Source organism: Archocentrus centrarchus, chromosome 19, assembly GCF_007364275.1.
Source record: "Archocentrus centrarchus isolate MPI-CPG fArcCen1 chromosome 19, fArcCen1, whole genome shotgun sequence".
In the NCBI taxonomy this organism is placed as follows: Eukaryota; Metazoa; Chordata; class Actinopteri; order Cichliformes; family Cichlidae; genus Archocentrus; species Archocentrus centrarchus.
This window is the reverse complement of record NC_044364.1, coordinates 14,250,069-14,276,608: the sequence shown is the minus strand read 5'-3', so window position 1 is coordinate 14,276,608 and position 26,540 is coordinate 14,250,069. Positions and strand designations below refer to the sequence as shown.

The window sequence follows — 26,540 nt, the reverse complement described above, 5'->3', positions numbered from 1 at the left end:
TGTGCATTAGGGAAGCTTGTGAATTTAAGTGTAGGGGCCCTGCAGGTAGAAAACTAAAACTAAATTCATGAGAGATACCTGCTTGGGGCTAACGTGATTCAAAACAACCCGTGCAAGCTGTGTGCAGTATCTATTTGCAGTAAAAAAAAAAAAAAAAAAGCTTATGGAACAGCAGCAAGTACGTTTGAACAATTAATCGTTTTGTGGATAAAATCAAAACTGATGAAAAATCACAAGTTCCTCGAAGCCAGATAAACATTGTCAAATTGCTTTTTTTGTGTGATGAATGGTCCTGAAAATCAAAGGTGTTCATTTGTGTATAAAATGGGGGAAAAAATACCCTGGATTGACTAATCAATTCATAAACTAATTGTTTGATTAGTACATTGCAGATTTTCTCTTTAACACAACTAACATAAACTATCAGCTGCTCATTAAAATCATCTATTAATCAGTTTATGCTTAACTGCTTACTGTTTTTCAGTCTTGTTATATTTTAAATGTGCATTAAGCCTGTATTTTCATTTTAGGTGCTACAGTAGCAATAATAATTAAGGCTTTTTTTAAAAAACTTCCAGGTCATGTATATTGGAACACAATCATACTAACCTATTACATTTACATTTACTTGGTTATTTCTCTTTATTTGAATTCTTTGTGCCAGATACAAGCTTTTTAAGGGTGAGATTTCACTGCATTGCTAGCATTTGCTATGGCTGCCTGATTTCATAAAAAGAGACATGAACCCTGCATGCATTTAACCCTTAAAGTACTGCTTTGGCTCTGCATTTCCATCATGTTTGACCGAATATTTATGTGAAATGTTTGTATCTGAGATGGGAAATGCAAGACTCATGGGAAAGGGGCACCATTTCAATGTGAAATATTGCGCTTAGCATTCAACATATTCTTCAGACAGATTGTTTTGCAGTTATTTAAGGGTTAATTAGGTATATCAACAAGTTATTGCTTGTGTGACAATAAATGCATGCCCTTTCTCAACAGAAAAAAAAAGCAATTGGAAAACACCTACTATTGCACTTTTTGAGCACTTATGTTTCTCTTCTTTTTGGAAATCTTAAAAATGCATTTTCAGGAAAAGAAGAATGCATCTTTTATGTTTTATTTTACGTTTTATTTTTCACGAAACATTATAATGTATGCATTTTCTCACTCCAGTGTCCGTACCCGCCCCTGGACATGAGCATCCTTTGTTTTTGTCTCTGTCTAATAGTCCTATCGAGTCCTGTCAGTACTTCTACAAAGACTTCACGTTGCAGATTGACATGGCATTCAACGTGTTCTTCTTGCTGTATTTCGGCCTCCGTGTAAGCTAAACTCAAACTGACCAATATGGGTTAAAGAAAAAATTCAGAATGGATGATTTTCCCTCTTCTGTTTGTATTTAAAGTAGCAAATCCTATTTATTTGATTGATTGTTTTTTTTAAACCCTTTGTTTTCACAGTTTATTGCTGCCAATGACAAGCTGTGGTTCTGGCTGGAGGTGAACTCTGTGGTGGACTTCTTCACTGTTCCTCCAGTGTTTGTATCAGTGTACCTGAACAGAAGCTGGCTTGGTAAGAAAGCTCTCTTCACCCACACAGTGAATCAGCGAGCATTTATTTAGCAGTGGCCTGCGGTGCCACCCAGTGGCTTTAACAGGTTTAACAGCTGTAATTTGCATACTAGATAATCTCTGCACATCACTAAAGCTGAGACAGCCATGGTTTTCTTGTTTTGTTTTGTTTTGTTGCACTATAGATGGATTCACCTATATTGTTAGCCATATAAGTTTGATACTTTGTCATGAAATTAACTTCATATTGACATGTTGCATGATGTGCATGAAAAATAAGATTCTCAGTGTCGCGGTGAAATTAGTGCATTGTTTTAAAAACTCCTGCTGCAGCACAGCATGACAGTTGATTAGCATGATGACTCCAAAGCTTTGTTAACTTTATTCACTGAGCTCATGCTGGCTTGTTTTAAAATAGTATCAAATATTATATGGCTGACAAAGGTGTGCCATTGGATTCCATGTTTTTGGCCCAATCTTGTGGGCTGTGGACTTTATACTGCAGTTGCCATTCACATACCCTTCACCTCTCCAGCAGAGCTCTCTGCCACACCTTTAATAACACTCAAATGAAATCAGAGTGTGATTGAAAAGTGTATGAAAGAATACAAAAGGTAACGGGCTTTGTTCGGGGCTTGAGCGCGAGAATACAACTCAATCTGCTAAATGTCTGAAGCTCATCACTCGGTGAGGTCTGTGAGGAATTAGGGGATTAAGTTGAGTAGTTGAGGAACAAACCTGCCATGTCGCCAACACCAGGCCCGCTTACAGCAATGAAACACTCCTGCTCTCTTAAGTCAATTGAGAGCAGGAGTGATTAGTATACTTGATTAGTATGCTCGTGCATTTTCACAGAGCAGAGTGGAGTTGTGACTTGTGGCGTGAAAAGCAGAATGGGGAAATGCTGGTTGCTCCTGCCATCTGGTGGACACATGGGAGTATAGTTTCGGCTGATCAATGTCCTTCTGGATTGATATTTTGTCATGCACATTGTTGACTTGGTTGACAGTAGAGAGTGTCATTTACAGTGTTAAAATCATTTACATATAGTTATTGTGTTATTCATAGATTTCTCCACAGTGTTTGGCACTAATTTTGCCTTTTTATTAAGCCTGTTTTTCTACTTTTAATGCCGATATGATGTGATCAGTGTTTTTTTCTTGTGTTGGCTCCCTGCATTGGCACTTTGTCATCAAAACCCTAACTCCTGCAGTAGATGTATTAGATGCAAGTTTAAGTATACTCAAGCTCATACTAGCATATTACAATATCAAATACTTGCAGATTAGTTACATCCAGTAGTTCACATTATATGACAATATTTCTCCTGTCAGTACTTGTACAGGCAACAGTAGCCTTCTGAGACTCTAACACCAAAAACACTTGTAGACATAGTTAGTTTTGGTTAGTTATGGCTGCATTTGCTAAATTCTCAAACAGTGTTGAGCACCACTGAGATTCTGTTATTGCTGGTAGCGCCCTGTTGTTGCGCTGTTACTGTCTGTGTAGGTGTTGTTGCTTTTGTTGTTCGCTCAGCCCTGCGTGACTCATTTCACTGTGTTTCACACAAGCCAAAACACAGAGCTTCCTGTCACACATCAGGTGCGTGGACAGGAGATAGAAGCATGTATATACAATTAAAGGATACGTGCACCTTCTGTGTACTGGATAGTAGTATTTTAATATTGTGTTTGTAGGCTACTGTCAAGGCTTTTAAAGACTTTTTCCACAAAAGACATTTGGGCATGATTTGCCAATGAAAAGCCGAGGTGTAAATAATAACACTAATGGTAATTAATAATAAATGATTCCATTTACCTGCTTTAGTTTCAAGGTCCCCATCCTGCCCATGCTGGCTCACTGAGATGTCTTGAATGGAGTCGCCTATTTAAATCTACAGTTAAAAAAAAAAAGATTTTTTTTTTGCTCCAATCTTAGCATGAAAATGCATTGCATATCTTGTGTGTGTGTTTTTTTGTTTTTGTTTTTCTTTTTTACCCCAATGGAAAAACATCGTAATCTCGGTGCAGTTGGTCATGGAGGATTTAGCATGTGGCTAAACTGAGGTCAAAGAAGTGATGAGGTCGCGTCCGGCTCAGCTGCTGTCGAATTCTCTTTTCCCTTCGAAAGTCCACAGTTCACCATGTGCTTAGCTGAACTGCCAATCTGCCACTCCTGCTGCCTGAACATTTTGACACAAATACATCCAGTTTGCACTAATATTATCTCACAATAACAAGCTCACTGATGCATGACAGGCTTCAGGGTGCGAACATGACACACATTTTGGATGTTGCGGGAAATATGCCCTCAGAAACGACAGCATCTTAAAAAGAAAACAATAGTTTCGGGTTGTGGGTCTTAAAAGCTGAAATTCTGACCTTCTCCAAGTGAAATATAAACATCGCCTGAAAATGAAAACAATTATTCCAGCTAGGATGTCTTTGAGGCAGCTGCATTTTGCAACTCTTTCCTCCCGTCTTCTCCTGCCCGGCTCTTTTGGATTGAGATCTGGTGACTGTGAACAGTGAACTCACTGTTGCATGCTGCTTTATGCTGCTGGAAGCAGCCATCACAAGATGGGTACATGTGGTCATAAAGGAATGGAAAGGAACAATACTCAGGTCTGTTGCATTGGCCCAAAGTGTGCCAAGATAATATCCCCCACACCAGGACAATACCGACTTAGCTGACAGGAGTGACACCTCATGTGGTCTTCTGCTGCTGCAGCCCATCTGCTTCAAGGTTCATTCAGAGATGCTTGTCTGCATACCTTGTTCGTAATGAGTGGATATTTTAGTTACTGCTTCCTTCATATCAGCTCAAAGCAATCTGGCCATTCTCTCTCTTCTCATCCTCCAGTAGTCCAGTATTTTTGGCTTTTGGCCTCTTCCGTCATGTCTCTTTGTGACACGTCTTTGTAGCCGGATGTCTGAGAGTCAGGAATCGCTAATAATGACTCCTGCAGCAGTAAAATAAGCCCAAATGATTTTTTTCCAGCTCTGTTATTCTGTTACTTACCCATCAAACTGCATTGCTATGATTTATTTTTATTTATTTATTACTCTTTTCTCAGTTATGTCTCTTCAGAATTCTCCTCTAACTGAACTGCTCAGTCTTCTAAAATGCACTTAAAGGATGAATGAATGAACTTACCAATAATGTGGATTTCAGCTGTTTTATCTTCTCTTTACAGTGACTTTTTTTGTGTGTGTAACTACAATAACAGTTATTACATCAGCTGTGATGAATTTAGGGATTATTGTTGAAGCACTAAAGCCATAGTAAAACACAACATGATTGCCAGAGCTTTTCATTTTTCCTTACACAGCTTTACTGTTCACATGACATCCTGTTTCCTGCTCTAAATGGGAGACTACAATACATGCTGTGCCCTTCCAAGATTAGAGAATGAAATTTGGTCTGTCAGCAGCAGTTGCTGCGTTATTGGGATGAGATGTAGGTTGCAGTCTGAAGCCAGCTGATGGAGTTGCTGTCTGGCCTCTTCCTTTCCCTGGATGATTCCTAAAGGAGCTTACACTCTAATATCCTGATGGGAAAAGGGTTTGCTTTAAGCTCGCCATGAGGATACTGCGAAGGTCTGAGGTAAATCAGATCCAAATGCTTCTTCGAAAAAGAGCCGTTTCTGACGCCAGCTTGATGGGTGCAAATATGAAATATGAAAGCACCTGGCTGTTTTTGAGGACTATTTTCTTTAATTTTTTTTTCTGGAGGAGATTTTTTTTTCTCTGAAATATTTGGTAGGCCAGACCCAGAACAGTGAAGACGTGGATGTGAAGCAGATTTTGGATTTGCCGCTTGACAATTTTTACCCACTGAAAATAATTTTTAGACATGATTCCTACTAAAATGCTGGTGTACAGGGGGCCTGATGAAGACACACACTCTCAGAAGGTTTCTAATACGAGAAGACGGAAAAAATCAACTGGGGAGCTCTTCCAGAAGGGCTACAGGGTCAGGATGGGCCACGGACAGGTGATCGACAAAGAGGACCAGGACAGCCTCTGCTACAGCCTTGGCGCATGCTTCCATGTAATCTCCTACTGGGGTAAGACCTTCAGGATGTGAGAACGAGGGGAATCTCTTTCTAAAATTCTGTGCTGGCGTGTCCAGAACTCTTTGGATGCTGTGGGTCAGCTGGATCAGCTTCAAAATTTGCGCTCTCCATCTGGCAAACATTCACTTGGCAAAGCATAACACAGTTCCCATCATTCAAAAAAAAAAAGACTATTTATTTTTATTTTCTTTATCTGAATAATTGCCCGTAATGTCTTTGATTTGTGTCAGTTGGCATTCTCACAAATCCATTCCAGCAGGAGAATTTATCATCCCAATTAATGCGCGGGGATACAGATTTAACGTGATTACTGTCTCTTGGCTGAGGTGGCTTTTAATTGTTTATGCAGCTCAAACGCTGTGAATGGTGCAGCTTTTTTTTTTTTGTTTCTTTCCAAAAGTTCTATGAATCATTTCGATCTCAAACTTAGATGTGAGGTGCCCTTTAGCAGGCTGTTTACTGCAGCGCAGTGATGAAGACACATATTTGTCTTTATCAAATGTGATTTTTGTAGGAGATCATCTGAGCTTATTGACAGAAAGGGCATTAAACATGTAATGACACGGCTGCGATTTAACCTATATGTGAATGCAGCCAAGCACTGATTATGTGCCGGAGCTCAGGCTGGTGTTGCTGATTTTGTTGCTTTTCTGTCGTCCTTGGACCGCTGGCAACATGCACTGGCTCCATTTTTTCCCCCCTCAATAAATACCCTCAAATTTAGGATTTGACGTCACATCTGTTTACTCATTCAATTTGCCGTGACAGCGTCCACCTGTCTTCACTCTAATCCAGGTTTTCATCTCGTCCACGTTCAGTTTTATCCATTGGGAATGAGCATGTATCAGGTAGATGCCGGTGCACTGTGGGGCTCCTGAGATTAAAACTGAGTGGTATGAGTTGATGAGGAGAGATCTGGGATGCTGAGCTTGTATTTTTTATTATTATTTTTTTCCCCAAATATTCAAAATGTTTTCTTTTAATATAGTAAGTGCTTAGTACCTCTTGATTAGTTGGACTTTACTTTTTATCAATATGAATCCAATGAAGCTCGTAAACATGGATGAAAGTATGAAAGGTACGGTGTTAAATCACGATCAGATGTCACTGATGCTACCCGACTTGTTGCTAATCAATATTTTATGTTTATTTTCTCACAGGTTTGAGGTTTTTAAGGGCCTTAAGATTGATACAGTTCTCAGAAATTTTACAGTTTTTGAATATACTAAAGACGAGGTAAGTGCACTGATATTTTTATTCCTTTTTGCAGACAGTTTGTGTTGTTTTTCACCTGCCTTATGATGCATGTAAAGGGGTCCTGAGTGGAAAAAAGGATGAATATGATTTTATTTATTTTTTACATTGTGCTGCATGAAACAAAACAAGTATGGAGGTTTCATTTGACTTGGCAAACATTAAGATCCAGTTTATTTCTCTGCACTGGTTTGTGCACAGTGAGCCATATCACTGTGCTATATCATGCAGCCGTGAAAGAAACAGATTGCTGTTGTGTCCCTTCTGCTTAGAACTAAAGCATTTTGCACAGATGTCATGTCAGGAAGAGCTTCCAGTATAATGACATGCTTTAGAATAATCCCCTTACTTGACAGAACACACAAAGAAGTGAATAGAAGTCAAACAGGGACAGTACTGCAATAACATATACACTGCAGTACTGAAAAAATCCTGATTACAGCACATATATTTAAGATAACAGTCTCTCACAAAATGCATTTGTTTACAGGCACATTAGGGTTATTTTTGATAGAAGCATCTTTGAAAAACAAATGGGACCTGAGTGGAATTTTTTTGTAAAGCCATATGTCACTAGCATAGCATGACTAGCTGCAACACAAGCAAAGAATGCGCTATAAATCCAGGTTGGAGTTGCAGTTTTAAGAGATTAAGTCTCTCATGTTGCCTATTTTAATAATTCAGATTGAATTGCAATACTAATTTTGTTTATATTGAACAGCCAATACACATGCAATATGCCTGACCATTATCATATAAGGAGTGTGTAATGTGTTTTAGAGCATGGACTGAATGTTTGTGAGAGCTACGACTTCTAGCTTAGCTCCACATGTCCTTCTCAGCTATAGTTAATATCTCATCCTCTGTTCTCTGGCTCTTTTTAACATAGCAACTCGATTAAGCTGGTGAACCTGTGTTCAATCTTCATAAGCACATGGCTAACCGCAGCAGGTTTCATACATTTGGTAAGTTAGTGGAAACTATTTAAGGACAAAGTTTGGTGGTGCTGTGTATCAAGTGGGTGCTCATTAGCTTTGTCAAGGAGCTGTTTGTTTCTGTGGCTGGTGTATAAATTTTGACCTTTGTTCCAGGTGGAAAACTCAGGGGATCCTTGGGAAAACTTCCAAAATTCCCAGACACTTTCCTACTGGGAATGTGTCTACTTGCTCATGGTTACAATGTCCACTGTTGGCTATGGAGACGTATATGCAAAAACCACCCTGGGCCGCCTGTTCATGGTCTTCTTCATCCTTGGTGGTTTGGTAAAAATCCCTCTCATTATTTACCCCTGCTTAAAATCCTCCATGCAACCAGTCATCACACAAATGCTGGGATTCAAGTCAAGATGTCATTCACCTGTTGTTTACACCGAAGTGTATTTGTGCCTCACCACTTCACCACAGTATGTTGCATGTCATGTACTGTATGAGTTGTGCACAGTGCTGCAGCATTTATTCAGGGTATAATGCTGAAGTTTTGTTTTATATGACGTAGAATATTTGGGAATTTTTACATCTGTTATTAACTGTAAAGATACTACGGTTTCAGGTGGCTCCACCCTCCTGCTTTCCCTCCCTCTTTCCAACAAACACAGTGAGACAGAGTTGATTTATGACAGCGCAGCTTTATGGATGTAGCAACATTGCTGTCCTCTTTCCTACTCTTCTTCAAAATAGTCTGGCAGAAAATATATTTTCAGGGATTTAACACGGATCTGAGTTACCTGATAAAGAAAATAGCCGACAATTTAGAGGGCACAGTTAACCGGATTATAAAGTATTATTCAGAGTGGACATACAGTACTTTAATATGATAAAAAACATATATCTGTGAGTAGCTGAAGTAAGAGTCAAGTATATTAAAGCGAAATGGTAAGAGCCGCAGACTTTATAATCAACAAATGTAAATATTTCTAATTTCTCTTGAAATAGCCTAAATTAAGAGCCAGAACAACATAATGTAAAATATATTTAATGCTGACTAAGCTTAAAGGGGAAATGCTGAGGTAAAAAGAACACTTCTGTACAAATTCGTCTATTCCTTCCATGCCATTTGCATATTGGTAAAGACAAAAACCAAACAGGAATAACCTGTTCTTCTCATTTACACCTTTGCAAGATTTTATACTTCACTTTATTTATGCAGACATCATTTGATCTACTGTAAAGTGGCACTTCTGCATCTCCTGCACTCCAGCAGTAGCAATAGGAAACAATAAGAAATATTGTGGTAGGTCAGGCAGATGGGCAGCTGTGTACAGCCTTAAGTTGTTTGCCATCCATTGAGCTGTGCTATTGAAATCAACCCGACATGTGTGTTTGTTGGGCAAAACATGGCACGTAAGGTTTTTTTCCTTGATTTTTCTTTTTCTTTGACATATCGCTCATCTGCTTTCATTTTTTTCTCCTTTATTCTTTCAGTATGGACAAATATTAGCCTTTTATCTAAATTCCTTTGTCACACTTTTTCTCTATTGTGAATGTAACTGTGATGTAATTCCAGCTTACATTCACATGGCTTTCTTCAGTTAATCTGAATGATTACACACATCTTTTTTTTTTCTTTTCACCCTTTTCCTCTTAACACATAAATATTAAAACTACTCCAGTGCGTAGAGTAGCGTTCCTCTTTCAGTCTTCACAGATTTCTTTAAAGTTAAAATAGAGGACCTGCTCTTCTTTGCTTGTCTATTTTTTTAGTCTCTTCTTCTGTCTCCTATCTTCTCCTTAGGCCATGTTTGCAAGCTACGTCCCTGAAATCATAGAGTTAATAGGAAACCGCAAGAAATATGGTGGTTCCTATAGTGCGGTTAATGGGAGAAAGTAAGTATTCAAGGAGGCTCTACTGCCTCCGCCGCAGTAGAACCTTCTCTGCATGCCCTTTTCTTTTTCTTTTCCATGCATGTAGGCCATGTTTGCTCGCTACGTGCCAGAAATTGCTGCTCTCATCCTTAATCGGAAGAAATATGGAGGGAGTTATAACTCGACCAGAGGCAGAAAGTAAGTCAAACAAATAAATAAAAAAGAAAAAAACAAAAACAGCAGACTTGTAATGGTGTGGTTTTGTGTGACTCAAGTGGCCCTCTCATAAAGAGGTGATATACTTTTGATTTATGGTTAAACAGAATACAACATAAAATTTTGATTTGAAATGTAATGATTTCAATGAACACTCAAGTCACACTGTGACTGAAGAACTTGGCCATGATGAATGTATATTTAATGCTACTGCTTACATGTGTACAAGCTGTCGTTGCTGCTTGATGAATGAATGGTTTTTACACTGGAAAAAAATGTTTCCATTTCACAAAGTGATGTTTGTCTGTTACCGAGTCCTGAAAGTCATATTTTTATAAAACAAGTGACCTGTCTTTGGTAAGTATTTACAGTTATGGTAAAAAGGAAATAATAATAATAATAACAAAAATAATCTGGCTCTTAGCAGGTCTTAAAATGAGGTGAATGCAACCTGAGATGAACAATAAAACATGACATTGTTGACATGGATTCAGTAGGTATTAAGAGGTTAAGCAGGGTAAGTAGCAGCCAGGCTCTGATAATCAAATTAACTTGATTAATTGATTGTCATCAAGTGTGAGCATCTCTATAAATGCAGAAGTTTTGACAGTTCGGAGGTTTGAAGTATTCAGGTGTGTGCTGGCACAATACCAAGGAGGAAGGACCACGCTAATGATCTTGCTGCTGTGCATCAGTTTGGAGAGGGTTATAAAGCATCTGCAAACAAACTGAAGTTTATTATTCTGCAGTGAGGAAGATATTCACAAGGGGACAACATTCAAGGCAACTGACAATCTGTCCAGGTGTGGATGTCCCAGCAAATTCACCCCCAAGTCACACTGTGCACAATGCTCTGCAAAAAACCAAAGAGCTACTTCTACAGGCCTCAGTTAACATGTTAAATGTTAAAGTTCACGACAGTACGGTTAGAAAAAGACTGAACAAGAATGGCTTGTTAGAAGGGCTTTAGCGAGAAAGCAGCATGGCTTAAGTTTTCAAAGTTGCATCTGAACAAACCACAAGACTTCTGTCCTTTGGAAAGACAAGACCAGAGTGGCCGTAATGCACAGCACTCCAGCATATCAGCACTAACACCTCATACCAGCTCTCAAAAACACTGGTGGAGGGTTGATGATTTGGGCACTTTGCAGTCTTTTGGCTGACCATGAACTCCTCTGTGTACCAAAGTATTCTAGAGTCAGCTGTCTGACGGCTAAAGCTTGGCCCAAATTGAGTCATGCAAGAGGACGAACCCAAGCACAGCAGCAAATCTACAACAGGATGGCTGAAAAAGAAAAGAATCAAGACTGATAAAGTCATCCAGAAAATTATTACTTCAAGTTCTTCCCGCTAAAGGTGGTTCTACAAGATACTGAATCATGGGGTGTACTTCTGCATTTTGGTTTAGTTTTAGTTAAATAAATAATGGCATGTCACTGTGTTATGATGCTCTTCATTTCAGCATTTACCTGATTCTAAGACCTGGTAAGGAGGAGACCATTTTTTATTATGCCCTGATATGTAAATTGAACCGAGGGTGTACTTTCTTTTTCACCATGACTGTATATTAGAAGGACCTTTTGATGTTACTTTGGGTAAAATTTCTCAGTTATTTTAAGAAAATACGACTTTAGGAACTCAAGAAACATCCACAAATATCTTAAAAAGGCAGATATTTTTCAGTGTAATTATTATCAATGCTCTGTTGTTATGCTTAACTGTGGCATCTGTAGGATTCTCTCACTGTGTTATAAACTGTGATGATCCGGTTGGAAATTGTTTCATTGATCTGGATGTGAAACACAAACACTTAAAGAAAATGAGGGGAGGCTGTGCAGACTCCGCACCGCTGATTCAAATGGTGACGTAGCTTAGTTATCATTTGTGACTTTAAAGACAAAAGTGTGAATTACATTATCATGAACTATGATCAAATTTAAATAAAAATTTCCAGGCAGGACAAAGTATAAAAACATACAGTCTTAGTCAAAGACTAATGAAAATGGTTACATCCAATTTTTGACACCTTGGTCAATTATTTTTAATAGACATCTGCAGCCGGTCAGAAGTTAGTCGTATCCATAGCTATGGAATAAAGAGTAATAAATAACTCACTATCAAACATTATGTAAGTTAAGCTTTATTTTGATTAGCATTGTTGTTTCACTAGACTGAAGGTTTTTCCAGTATTGCTGTGTGCAGACTCCCCTCCCCAATACAAAGATTTAGTTACAGTAGAGGTCATTAAAGGATAAACTAAATAATACATGTGCAATCCAGATGACAGAAGCATTTTTTAAAAAAGTTATTTTGAAACAAAACAGTGGGAACAATTTCCTTCCTTCCAAAGTTCACAGTTTTATCATGGTTTATTATTTTATTGTGAGATCCCCGTTGCTTTTGATGTAATTAGGCTGCACCTTGTTAGTGTGCGTGTGCCAAATTTGTGTTTGTTAATCAAGCGTTTCCATTAATTCACATTTTTATTTTGTTCACCCATCTTCTCCTTCATCACTCAAACTCCAATTCATGCCAGACAAACTGTCCTGATAAAATAAAAATAAAACAAGTCGGATCCAAAGCAAACTGAAAGATTGACAAAAAGTCATAGTAATACCAATATGGATATCAACACAGAGTGAGAAATAATTATTATGATTTTTTAAAGTGTTGTAATTATATGTTAACTTACAGTAATAATATATATGTAATAATTCAGCTGAAGGACAGCCATTTAGGCCTCAATGAGTAAAGCTGGGAAAATGATATAATCAGCTTACCTGCATTTTCAGCACTGAAGAAAATGCTGAAATCATACATTTCATCATGTGCCACGGCTTGCTTCATGGTGATTTTCAGTTTTTGTGTGCCTCTATGTACACTTTGATTGCCCTGCTCCACTTGTGATGTTTCCACGCTTCGTTTTTTGAACAGTCTTGGCCTTAATCTTCAGTCTGACCTACACCCTGAAGGCAAAATAAAATCTTGAGTTTAAAGGATATGCTTTGGCAGTTTGGGGAATACTCTGATTAGCTTTCTTGCCTGAAGTTAAAGGGGACCTATTATGTTCATTTCTAGTCCCATGTTTTTAATTCTTGGACGTTTTGCATGATTCATAGTTCAAATTCTTATTTATGTTATGCTGGTCACTGGTGCAGCCCCTCAGTTCATCTGTTAACTGTTTTAGCCCCTTCCCTTTGAGCCAACTATTTTAATGTTGGCTTTCCCTTGCAATTCTGTGAGAGATCAGGCAGTTCTGCTCTTCATGAGGCACCCACTCTACTTTTGCTAATATGATCTAATACATCACTCCATCTGACAGCAGTATAAATCAGTGCAGATGGAGATCAGAAGTTCCTGTTTCCACTGGAGAAAGGTGAAGGCGTGCTGAGGCTCACTGCTGTGTTTCTACTCTCCCCCTAATTAAGAGACAATCCAGCAGTCAATGCAGAGTAGGAGGGCGTAAGGTCGGCTTTAAACTGGACCAAATACCCTGTGCTTCATTTATGATCCTGAGAGCTTATTCTTCCTCACCAAATTCTACATTTGCTGATTATTTATTGTTATTTCAAGTTTAAAAATTTGAAAAAAGAAGGGGCAAAATAAATCCCCAAACTACAGCCAGGATGCAATTAAATTAGCTCAGCATGTTGCTTTTTTTTTTTCTCCTTTGAGCAGTTTGAGATGTGCTGATTTCTTCACCCTGAGCTACAGTAGAGTCGGGATTACCCTTTCCCCCTGCTCCCAGTCTTCATGCTAAGCAAAGCCAAGCTAATTATAAGGTGGTAATGCTCGTTTGATATGAAAGTGAATAAGCTTATTCTCCAAAATGCCAAACTATGTCTTTAACACATACAGTACCAGTCACACTGAGAGTGTCCAAACTATTGACTGGTACTGTAGATCATTTTAGCCATAACTTCTACAGCTAGTCTAAAGACAGGGAGATTCGGCTAGCCGCCTCGGAGTTTTGAACATGAAAATTGGGGATTCTGGTAGCATGCTTTTGGTACTTCTGGAACTTGTATGTTCATTTTGTTTTAAAAAAAATCAGACTTGGTTTGGGAAGTTTTCCTAAACCAAGTATATGCTTCTTGTTTATAAATTGAGGGAAAAGATTCATTACATTGCTTTTATTTCTATTTCCAAGACTTCACGTTATGTGTTTATTACAATTTTGTTTGTGTTGTAGGTTTTTATAATATTGTTGATGAAATTTACATTTTTAGTGCGAGCACAGTAGATAAATTGTATTTGCAGGCTTTTTTTTTTTTTTTTTACATTGCAACATCTAAGTGTAAATGCATGTTCACTCTTATCATGGGAATTTTAAAAGCTGGATAGAATTGTCGGCATTTAGGTTTTTCTTTGAGTGCCTATTGTTACGCTTCTTTGTTAGAAAACAAGTGGGTTACAAATAAAAGTGATTCTGATGTATATTTTGTACTTTAAAACCACAAAGAACCACTGCAGTATTTCCAGCTGTGACTATTCTTGCAAAGCAATACAAAAGACAAAATCATTTATATAGAATAATTTTATAAATAAAGTTATGATGAACACAGATAAAAAAAAAGAAAATCTAAACTGGGTTCCTTATATAAAGTGTCTATGATATGCAGGGATAGAAATAGACCCTGCGCTGATTTCATAATCTTCATCTAAGTAAACTGATCCTTTATAATCTCATACTGGATTCCAGAGTGCTCTCTGGATTTCATCCCTCCTGTAACGTAGTTTTTATCACAGATTTTAAATCACTGGCCTAAATGTCCATTACAGCCTCCTCATCTCACATTTACCTTTTGATTTCAGCACAAAGATGAAGATGGAACAGATGAAAGATGTTTTTCTGCTTTAATTCTTAGTTTCATTATGGTTCTGCACCTCCTTTTCTAGGCACATCGTGGTCTGTGGTCATATAACACTTGAAAGTGTATCCAACTTTCTAAAAGACTTCCTACACAAGGACAGGGATGATGTCAATGTAGAAATTGTTTTTCTCCATAAGTAAGTACAAAGACTTCGTGTCCCTGAAAAAGACAGCAAATTTCATTGCGCTAGGAAAAAAAAAAACTTTAGTCGATTAGAAAGTTCTCTGATTTAAGAGTGTCTGTTTTTTGTCGCTCAGTATTTCCCCTAATCTTGAGCTGGAAGCCTTGTTCAAACGCCACTTCACCCAGGTAGAGTTTTACCAAGGATCTGTCCTAAACCCACACGACCTGGCCAGAGTCAAGGTACCTGACAGTCAATACTTATTCCTCTGTAATACAGTAGTTTACCACCTGATTACTTGATCTGATTGTATATTTTTGTGTTTGCTGTATGCAATCTTGTTTTAGATTGAATCAGCTGATGCTTGCTTGATCTTAGCCAACAAATACTGCGCTGACCCCGATGCTGAGGATGCATCCAACATCATGAGGTACTGCATGACCAAATCAGGTTTTTTTTTTCCTGGTTTTATTGTTTATTCAGTTTGTTTTGTGACCAATCACATTCAGCTGTGTGCTGAGACAAAAAAAGACATTTTTGTGGTGGATTAAGTCATTCTTTTGAATATAGAAGCTGCACTTATTTTAATGGGTTTAAGGGATTATCAAGTGGATAATATGTGAGATTACAACATAGTCCAAAAAAGATGGAAACTGTCTGTTTCAGGAAAGGGCAATTAAATTTGGTTAATAAAAAATGTATTCTTAATGATACTATTTGTTAGTGCAATCTCAGGACTGGAAGTTTTCTATTGAAGGTTAAAATTCTCGGGTATAAAAAGTTGGAGATTCATTGAGACTTTTTTTTTTTTAATTTTTAAAAAATGTTAACTTTAAAATGTGCTGCAGAAATCATTAAAACTTAATTCTAATCCAAACGCTCTGCAAATTAATACATACTCATTATGCTGGAGGCATTTTCTTATCGACCTGTCTGGCCATGCATCTCTCTAATGCGTTCTCCCGGACATGATATGTCAGCAAGGGAGAGAATTTGATTGTATCTGGCACAAATGTCAACTAGTACTCAAGGATGAAAGGATTTGCATTTTGCGGTCAAACAGTCAAAGGTCACAGTCTCCTCAAAAACCCATTGCTTAATAACTCGCTAATTATGATACACTGTCTGAAAAAAATTTAACACAATCAATTCAATAAGGTTACGCAATGTCAGAACATTTATTTCTATCCAGAGTTGCATTTATTTTCACTAAGAGTCAAACCTCTGTGTAAAGTCATCTCCAGCACATCCCAAAGATTTTCAGTGGGGTTAAGATCTAGATTCTGGGGATGGCCAATCCAGTGATGTCCAGTGCTCCTTGAACCACTCTTTCACAATTTGTGTCCAATGAATACTGACATTGTCATGTTGGAATATGCCCGTGCCATCAGGGGAGAAAAAAAAATCCACTGATGGAAAAACCTGATCATTCAACATATTCAGGTATTCAGCTGACCTCATGGTTTTTTTTGGAAATTTTGATATAACCAAGTGAACCAACCCCAGATCATAGCACTGATACTGATATATAACACCCCCACCCCACCCCACGCCCTTGTTAGCCTCACTGATAAGTGGTTTTCTTAAGGATGATGGTTCATCATTATCTTTCCAGCTTTTAATAATGCATTTGACCAGTCTTAACCCAAGTTTAATTTCAACAAACTCCTTAATTCCTGAATTCCTTCTTGGTTTTTTCAGGATGTTATTTATTTATTTATTTTGGTAGAAGCTATCGGTTTATAAATTCAGAGAACAGAAAAAAGGTAATGGCCAAGTTTGTGATCAAGTTCTGCTTCATCCTGGAAGTGAACAATTCAGAGCTGGCTCTCACTACAAGCAGTCGGACTTTCAGCATGAACAAACTCCTGGTGCTCACATTCCTTTTGGGAAAATGATCAAGAGCTGAGAGATACAATAGATAAATGTTGCATATACAGCTTCATAGAAGATACCATAAATTCTTCAGCCTTCAGTTTAAAATATCAGAACATAAATTAAAAAGTAAATTGCGTAAATCGTGTTACAGACATACTGTATAGTGTCACATGGTTATTTTTTCATTTCTAGAACAAGAGTAAATCAGAGGGGTTTTTATCTGTGCACTTTTGCAAGTGTTGCAGATGTTCTTACATTGCCTTCTGTCTGTCCTTCAGGGTGATATCTATCAAGAACTACCATCCAAAGATCCGAATAATTACTCAGATGTTGCAGTACCACAACAAGGTTTGTGCTTATCAACTATGAAGGCTGCTGGAGTCATCAGTTAGTTTGTTACTCCTGTATAGTTACCTTAGTTTCAGTATAAGTTCAAAAGATTTCATTATTTAATCATTTGTCTTAGTTTGTAACAGCTTGCACCATCTAACCTAACTTTTTTTTCCCCCTCTTCCCCTCAGGCCCACCTTCTGAACATCCCGAGCTGGAACTGGAAGGAAGGAGATGACGCCATTTGCCTTGCAGAGCTCAAGCTTGGGTTCATCGCCCAGAGCTGCCTGGCTCAGGGCCTCTCCACCATGCTGGCCAACCTTTTCTCCATGAGGTCCTTCATCAAGGTAGCTGCAACCAACACTGGTCCATCTGTGCTCACTGGATTAAGTTCAAAAGTAAAGTTGGCCACGAAACTAAGTCTGAATAAATAATAATGGTTATCCCAGATGAGACCTGTATGCAGCATCTGGTGAGTGGGTGGTGATAAACTTGCATGTCTTTATGTTGTATTTTTGTATAAACTTTTCTCTTTGTTGTAGATTGAGGAGGACACATGGCAGAAGTATTACCTTGAAGGAGTGGCCAATGAAATGTACACGGAGTATCTGTCGAGTGCCTTTGTGGGTTTGTCCTTCCCAGCAATTTGCGAGTACGTAAATTGTAGTCATTAGCATTTAAAGCTCCTAAGATAATTATTATGTAAGCTTGAAATAATTAAGCCGCTTTCTTGAGATAGCAGGTTAAATCAATTATAGAGAGAAGGCCTTTTTTGCTGTGTTAATTTTAAGGAAACATGACAATGACATTAATGTTTGTTTATAGTTTACTAAGAATATAAAAACTACAACCACAAAAACTACTGACACTGTATGGCCTCCATGCATTTAGAGCCTGACAAATCCCATATTTACCCCATATTTAAATATTAAAAAGTGTAAACTTAAGTCTAAATGTAAGTTATTTGGGGATAAACAGAAAGTGGCACTCTAAGCTAAGAAGGTTTCCAACTAAAAATACTTAATATGCCTAATTATATTGTTATTCTCTTTTACAGGCTCTGCTATGTGAAGCTAAAGCTGCTGCTGATAGCTATAGAGTACAAGTCTGATCAAGGGGAAAGCAGGTGAGGCAGGCATTAACATTCATGCATGCAAAAACTTTAATACGCAGGTGTGTTTGCTGTCAGTATTTGCTTTCAGCGATGAAGCTACTCTGAATCAGCTTCCCCGGTTGACTGCAAACACAAGTGCTTTACACAATGTGTCTAAATTGATGTCTAAATGGGTTTACTCACACACATCACAGGGCTCTCTGATAACATCATGACAAATGAGTGGGGAAGGTGGCAGTTGGGTTTCTTTGAGCACAGCAGAAGCTTTGTTTTAGTAGTTTCTTTAACACACTGATGCTCATTTATACTCTTTGAAGTGCTATCCGCTTTCATCAACTTAATTAAATAAACAGGGGCCATCCTGCCAAATGAGTTGTGAAAACTAATCCCTGCTGTGTGTGCCAGTAGCAGTGATTAGTGCAAAGCCTTGCAAATTCTCTGATATAACTTTCTGCTTTGACATCTTTGGTCTACAAATCCTCACAGCACCCTGATAAACCCTGGAAACCACGTGAAAATGCAGGAGGGGACCTTGGGCTTCTTTATTGCCAGTGATGCCAAAGAAGTAAAGAGGTAATGAATAAGACCTGAGATTAAACTGTGGCTAAAAGTAAAATATTTTCTGTAATAGAGGCTCTGTTGGGCTGCTGCATGTCATACAGGTTCTGTATCTTGAGCTATTATGTGTAAGAAAATTGCAAAGATAATAATCTTAGGGTAAACAATTCATTGTATGACTGTATAATGTTCCCTGAGAGTTCCTTTTTAACATAGCTTAAATGCTTGTTTTATTGGTATGGCATACATGTTGCCAGTGCTTACAATATGCTTAATATGTTGTGGCCTGATTGTTGTTTGGAAGATGCTAGCATAGACATGTGCATGCTTTGGTGCTTGCTAATTACCACAAACTAGCAAAAGCTATGTATCATTTATCTTTATAGTCAGTCCAGCCTACAAACATGAATTGTTTCATTAAAGCGATGCATCAGTGCAGCCTATATTGTAATTTCAACAATGAAAATGCTCAACATGTGCTTATGTACTACATACCTGGAGTGAGCATGTAGCGATTGGCTGATTAGATGATTGAGTTGCTGCCACGTGATTAGATATTTGCGTTAATGAGCAGTTGAGCCAGTGTACCCAATGAAGCTGAAGAGGTGACAAGAAACGCTAGCTGTTAGCTTGTATCTGCTGTTTGCTTGGACAAGGATGACATTCAAAGACAGATTAAAGGTGCATGTGGTCAAGGCTGGATGATGATGTTACCTGCCACAGGGGCTCAGAAGATTTATGAGGGCGCAGCGCGAGACAAACTGCAAAGCACTAATGAAAGATCGAAGCTTAATTTAACATTGGTACTGAACTTCCATTGAATTGCACACTCTTTGCTCAACTGTTGGCACATCAAAAGTATTGACAAATACATTGGATGCTTCATTAATTTTTTGCTAATAAACTGATTGCACACAAATTAAAATTACTTGCTGCAGATGTTGTGCAGCCATAGTGAAGATAAAATGTCTGTAAACAATTTACTGAACGCTCATGCCGTTCTCGTTTGTCTTCCACAGGGCGCTGTTTTATTGTAAGGCCTGCCACGATGACATAACTGATCCCAAAAGGATAAAGAAATGTGGATGCAAGAAATGTAAGTGTGATTACATGTAAACACATTATCTAAGTTAGATTGAGCCCATTCATTTCCTCGCTCTGACTAAAGTGAAATAGAATGAGTTAGCAGTAGACTAGCAGGGTGAAGGTGTATTTACGTGACCTACATAGCCATTTGTCTCAACCATTTATTTCTTGCATTAATTATTCATTGAAATGAAGCCTTGTAAGTTGTGCATGAAAAAAGGTCATCAGATTTCTTCCTGCGGCCAAAACAAACTGGAGCGTTCCAAGTTTCCCCCATGCAGAACTACACGTTTGGATCTCTGTATGAGATGAATGCCTGCTCTCATTTAAGGGTCAGTTCACTCAAATTACATGGAAAAATGCTTTTGAGCTTTCTCACCATGCAACTAGTTTTTGTTTTTCATACTGAGGTTTCAGATATCCTTCAAATCTTCCTCTTTTTGTGGATTTGGATGAACTGATTCCTTATGGGTTGCTCAGATAGATATCCCTTCTATTACACACATATATAGTGTTTATAGCATATTATATTAAATACACAGAGTACACCACTTAGATGTCTCTGGGTTCAGTCTAAATGTGCATTTTGTTTGTTTGCCTGTGTGAATGTTTGCTATATATTTCCTGTACAGTGGTTGTGTTCACTGTTGATAACTTTGTGATGTTAACAGGCATTCAGAGAGACTGTTAACACCAAGGGTACCTGGATGGATCATGTGTTTCTAAAACCTTAAAAGTACCACGTGCTACATGTTCTTCTGCTTGGATATACCGCACAGTTTGTAGTATTAAAGCTAACACCTAACCTTGACATGTGATATATTCTTTTCCTGCTGCTTGGGAACTTGGCACACATTTCTTTTAAAATCCACTTAATAGTGATATATTGTGAGTAATGTGGATTTGTTTCCGCTTCAAAAACACAGCCTGCTACTGTACCTCTGATTAAAGTGACCTGTTTGAATGTACTCTAAATGTTGCATGTACAATGGTCGACGCTGCCTGGATCTCTCGTTGTTGTCATGTGCACGTTGTTTTGTTTTTTTCTTTCTTTCTTTTTTTTAATTTAAATCTGATTTTTACAGCTTTCAAAAGAAAGGAGCAACAATAACAATTTTATACAAAATTTCCAGAGCACAAGAATACCCTTTTTTTTGCTAAAATGCAAACATTGCAGCATTCATGCGTGCCTGCTTGAGTTAGTAATTCTCCAAATCACCACCAGATGGACCTGCTGTCCTTTAACAAATGCAGCATCCTGGCAAAACGACCTCAGCCAGAAACAGACTGGGGTGAAAAATGGAAAACATTTTTCATTTTTATTGTTTGATAAAATGAAAATGAAATACTCAAATGGAGTAATCCACAGAGATGGCTGCATAATTACTTCCAGCATTTTTGATAAAGGGAATATTTCAGGAAAAATAGCAAATTTGTCGTGCACTATGGGTCACTTAAAACTACGTGTGCTTTTATGCACTATAAATTCTTGCAAGTGTTTTTTTTATTTTTTCTGGAGGCACGCATTGATTTTTTTCTAGAAGCTAACCTTTAACCTTTGTTTGGGAGATTTCTGCTGTCTCCAGTTTTCTGTTCTTAATTAGAATTAGTAACAAAAAAAAAAGTAAACATTTAAGATTTTTGGGCCTTTATAAGATTGTAATACAATCTATCATGATGTTCATGCTTGGTTTATTAGAAGTTGACTAGCAAGCATGGAAAAATATTTCATTGAGTTCATAGTGAAGCGACACTAAACCCAAACCAGCTACATATGTGTTAGTATTATTAATATTTGATTTGGAAAATATTCCTCCTTATAAACAGAGTATGGCCTCAAAAATCTAGAGGAGCCCTAGCAAACATGAGGTCAAAGGGTCATGATTAAGTGAGGGGAAAGGGTGTAGTTCTTCACAACACTCAGGCTGGTTAAGAATTTAATTGAACTAAATAACTAAGAAAAAAAAATGCACAGTGGCACAACGAAAGTTCGTCTTGTACATCCCAGCAGCCAGCCGTCCTCCATGCCCTGTTCTTCCTTTGTCCACTGTTCCTTCAGAATGACCCTCTACATTAACCTGCTCTTCCTCTCCTCTCATATGAACCTTTGACTGTAGCCAAGACGCCTGCCTACAAGAAAATGAAACTGGCATGTTGTTTTGATTGCGGTCGCTCAGAGCGGGACTGCACTTGCATGCCGGTTAATGTGCGTTGTAACATGGACTCCCCTCGACGGGACATCCCACTCTCTGCTGTCTCTGTTAATGATTGCTCAGCCACTTTACGTGCCTGTAAGTTGTCGCCATGACATGTGCTCTTCAGTGTTGTAACATGCACCGTGTGTCTTTAGTTCTGTGTGCTGTCAAATTGAAGCAGCCTTGTCGCTGTCATGGATGTAGATGTTGCTTTAGTGTTTTAGCTTTATGATTTTGGTGCTCTTCTCTGTCTGTTGCTACGTTTTGAGGTGAAGCATGCTGGTCTACTGTTTTGCTCGTGTTTTGTCAAGAGAACGTGAATTCAAATTGACCTGTAGTGTAAAATTAGATCAGCCAGCAGTCACTGATGCAAAATAGTGCGTAGCAGTATTTCTCCCTCCAGTGACCTCACCAATATATTGCAAAAAATCAAGGCTGAGGCCATGAACAATGTACAGCTGTGCATTTCCCCAAATAATTAGTTTTGATAGGAGCGCATAAATCTTATAATGATGTCACTGGAGATGGTAACTTTATCTTTCCAAGATAACTTAAGCAACATCAATTTAATCCAAATATTTCACTATTGTACATTGGAGAAATGGGTGAACAGGATAGGATTTGAGGTATCTGTATGTGCATTTTTTTTTTTTAAATAATGACCCTCACATGATCATGAGAGCAGCTGAGGGGGATTTTGTTGCGACTACAGTATATATTGAGGTTAGTCTACTGGATTTATTAAATTAATATTGACAACTTGAACAAGAACTGGGGGTAAAATCTCCCAAACCTTCAGCAGACAAACCAATACTCCATTAATTGGAGAAGTTTTGGGATGCTTTTAAGTTGAATTGTGACTGAATTGAGAACACAATGCAATATTGTTGGATTGTAAGAGGAACAAAAGACAAGATGAACAGTGCTGGATCGTATTGGATTTTAACAAACTGACTTTAACCGAATTGAGCTGCATATGAAATCTTAATTCAAGTGTGATTTCCCTTTTAAAGCCACAGGGCATGTTAAATCGTGCTGATGTATCGCAGGAGGCATGAAGAATGTGTCTGAGGTTGCAGAGCGTTGATACAGTTTGCTGGAAAACATTGTAGGCTGTCATACATTTTTAGTGAACGACTCTTGATCAAAAACCATTCTGTGTATAGTTGAACATGTCTGGGCATTTTTACCCCTCAATGTGTTTTCCAGGGTTGTGTGCTTTGAGCATGGCCTGGCTAGCAACGCTCAAGCAGAGCTCCAGAGTTGCTGTCGACACGGTGCGGGAGACGCGTGGAGCGAGGCCTTATGTGGCCTGACATGGAAATTATGTTTGCATTTTCATTTTTGGAGTGCTACCGGTTGTCATGAAACTCAGCCTGACAGTTCCTAACCACCAGGCAGCCGAGTGCCCCCGCCCCTCTCCTTTTCTCTCGTTGTGGGACAGATGCTAGCCTGTTAGTCCTGTGACTCTGCTCGCGCCATTCGATTGCAGGCGACAGATGCCAGGACCAGCACGGTCCCTGTTTGAACATTGCTGTCACTGTCCTGCCTTAAGCTCAATGCATGACCTTTAATGTAAGCAAGGGGTTGAAATAAGTTACTAATGAGCGTGTGTGGGACTCACCGAAAGTTACGTACATCTGTGCAGGTCGTCTCAGGCATGGGAGGGCATAGGAAAAACAGCTTTTGAAAAAGGCAAGAAAAAATAGGATAGTAACGCGTCGTAAGTCCGGGTTTATGCTGTGCATTGGTGAATGTGTGCTGTTTTTGATTGCACATGTCAGGCTGAAAAAAAACAAACATTTTAATGACTTTTTTCCCCACTTTGGAATAAATAAAAACCTGCTTCATGATTTAGCAACATTAAATGACTACTTAACTTACATTTAACCTTCACTGGAGGGTAAATATGAGCAGCTTAATAACTGATACTAAATAACAGATAATAATAAATAATTCTCTGTCATAGAAACGTGGTAATATTTGAGTTTGAGACTCTTAATAGGACTAAATAAGCTTTTCAGACACCAACTTGGACTTCAGGAAGTTAAATTTTAATAGATTTTCTACAATTTTCATCTAAATGCAGCTCAGTTTTTAAGCAACACCTTTAGTCCTCTTTTGATTAGCAAATAGCCAAATCACTGCTTACAGTGACTCTGCCTATTTAGCAGATGACTACAAATGTAGCGAGCAAGCCACTGACAAAGATTACTGACCACATCTCTGAAAATCATATTTCTAACTGACCTGTTTTATTTCTCATTGCTTTGTCCGCATTGTCTTCACGGCCTCAATTTTTTTTTTTCTCCAAGTGCCTTCAAGAGAAATCCCTCAGCTTTCTGTTTACAGTTGTCACTTATAATTTGCTTTCATTACGACCTGTTCTTCTCTGTAACCTCTCATCCGTCTCTGCATTTTTCTCAGCTAAAAATAGCTATAATGGATATATCAAATCAAGTAAGTTTTGATTTCCATTCTCTCTCTCTCTTTACTCACTTGTGTCTAACCCTTCCACTTGTGCATTCTCAGTTATTAATATTTGAACTGTCCCTGACCTGCTGTATTTCACTGTCCAGTCTATCACCATCCATGACTGTATGTCATATGCAGAGCATTAGGAAACAGTTTGAGTTGCTTCTTTGTGCTAGGTATCAGTTAAAGCTCAGCAGCAGATGTCGCTACTGCTTCACTGTGAGTGTGCATAAACTAAATCTGCACAAAAATAACTTTAAAACATTCTAATTATAGAATACAAAGGCATTTCATCTTTGCAAAATTGACTAAAACATGTTAAAATGCAAAGAGCTGATTTTAAGCATTCTCAGCATTCGTCCAGCACTTAAAGGAGTGTGAAACTAGTGGGCAGTTCACTTTAACAGGATCTGTGATAGGCAGCAAATCTGCCACATTGCGTTGTCCTGGAGAAGTGCTGTGCATGTTTGACGTGGGGCAGATGAATAGTGGAGGTCTGGAGCAGGAAGGATAATCTGCTAGACAGCTGACTGTTGAAATAATCATCTCTCTTCTCTGGTTTTAGCTCCCAGACATTTTTGAACTCGGGAAAAACACAGCTCTTCTGTCTCTTTTATCTTCACCAGCTTTACCTCTATTATATTGCTAGTATTAAAGTGTATATTGAATTCATTCCTCCCTCCTTCATCAGGGATAAACTGCATACAGCAGCTAGTGGCTGCTGATTCACACTGTCACCTCCTCGTTCTGGTAGCATAACAATGGCTAAAACACCTGAAAGCATATTTATTAATTCATCTTTATTATAAATATCAAAGTAAGTGTCAAATCCAACATTTCATCGGTGGTTACAGGAAGTGGTTAAGTGGTGTTAAATAAAAATGAGGTTTTTTTTAATTATTCAGCCATTAGCATTCTTGTGCCAGAAAGAATTACCCCCCAAAACCAGTGACTGTCCTTTAATTATGATAAGAGTCACAAGATGTTTTATTAACATACACACTGCTGGTCTTACTGATGTCGGTTTAAATCAAATCCTACCTTGTGTTTAGCTTAGAGAATTAAAGGATTAGTTCACTGAAATCATAACAAAAGCACTACTTTCTCCTCTCATTGAGATATATTAGCTTTTTTTTTTTTTTTAACAATAAATGTGCCTCCACAGAATACACTGTGGTTCTCACAGCATAACAAAAAATCCAGCAACATGTATTTGCAACAACAGCTCTGTTTCTACAGAATGTACTGTGAGCTCTTTTCATTCTTCAGTATGATATAAAGATTAGCACATCAATTGTCAGTTTGTTTTTCAGTGTTTCTGAGTATCACAAATGAAATCTTACTCCCCTCTTTTGCATTGTCTCTTCAAAACCTCTCCAAATACTACAAATCCATCAGGTTGGATACCCGAAGAGTTAATGGGGGAAATATGTTTTCTGTGCTTTGAGTGAACTAACACTTTACAAAAAAACAAACAAAGAATATTGCATTGTATAGCTGCTGACTTTGACTCCTCTTCATTTAGCAGTAAACAACAGTCCCTTAATCCAGCCATCAGCTTATCGGTACAAGTCAGCTAAACCGAACCACAACTCAGCCAGTGAGGTCTGTAAGGGACCCTATAGTGGAGTTGCTGCTTTGTCAGTCCCTTTGGTAAACAACCGCAAGGGAAGCCTGCTGCCCCCCACTGAGCTCTCCGCTCTGAGACTGAGCTTCGTGGGCTCCGAGGACTTGACCCAGGTAGGCCGGCCACCGGGGGTGGCGGAAGAGGTCAGCCGGCTTCAGCGGGCCCGTAGCCTGCCGGTGAAATACAGATACCACCCCAGTCACTTCAGTAACACCACACTCAGTCAGAAACAGTGTAAGGGCCACATCCCCCCCACATCCTTCCTACCCTTTGCGTGTTTGGCAGGCTGGACTCAACAACAGCACAACCAAAGCATGTGCTTGCCAGTCTGGAGTGGTTGCATGTGTAGCATTCCT

At 38.5% G+C, this 26,540-nt stretch overlaps 1 protein-coding gene across 3 annotated transcripts in view; it reads left to right on the top strand.

The window, feature by feature from the left end:
* The window catches only part of LOC115798084 (calcium-activated potassium channel subunit alpha-1-like), a 107,903-nt gene that overhangs the window by 53,201 nt on the left and 28,162 nt on the right, over nucleotides 1–26,540 (top strand). The window contains exons 4-20 of one of the 3 annotated variants that reach the window (XM_030754782.1): nucleotides 1,235–1,328; nucleotides 1,467–1,578; nucleotides 6,816–6,891; nucleotides 7,799–7,874; nucleotides 8,001–8,171; nucleotides 9,640–9,731; nucleotides 14,826–14,936; nucleotides 15,058–15,163; nucleotides 15,269–15,351; nucleotides 17,078–17,147; nucleotides 17,321–17,476; nucleotides 17,672–17,781; nucleotides 18,187–18,255; nucleotides 18,730–18,816; nucleotides 19,821–19,897; nucleotides 20,767–20,775; nucleotides 24,510–24,542. In XM_030754782.1, the coding sequence (XP_030610642.1) occupies nucleotides 1,235–1,328; nucleotides 1,467–1,578; nucleotides 6,816–6,891; nucleotides 7,799–7,874; nucleotides 8,001–8,171; nucleotides 9,640–9,731; nucleotides 14,826–14,936; nucleotides 15,058–15,163; nucleotides 15,269–15,351; nucleotides 17,078–17,147; nucleotides 17,321–17,476; nucleotides 17,672–17,781; nucleotides 18,187–18,255; nucleotides 18,730–18,816; nucleotides 19,821–19,897; nucleotides 20,767–20,775; nucleotides 24,510–24,542 (1,532 nt within the window). Of the gene's footprint in view, nucleotides 1–1,234; nucleotides 1,329–1,466; nucleotides 1,579–6,815; nucleotides 6,892–7,798; nucleotides 7,875–8,000; nucleotides 8,172–9,639; nucleotides 9,732–9,816; nucleotides 9,909–14,825; nucleotides 14,937–15,057; nucleotides 15,164–15,268; nucleotides 15,352–17,077; nucleotides 17,148–17,320; nucleotides 17,477–17,671; nucleotides 17,782–18,186; nucleotides 18,256–18,729; nucleotides 18,817–19,820; nucleotides 19,898–20,766; nucleotides 20,776–24,509; nucleotides 24,543–26,540 lie in introns of all 3 variants that reach the window. The other 2 variants (XM_030754781.1, XM_030754780.1) reach the window with 2 other exon arrangements.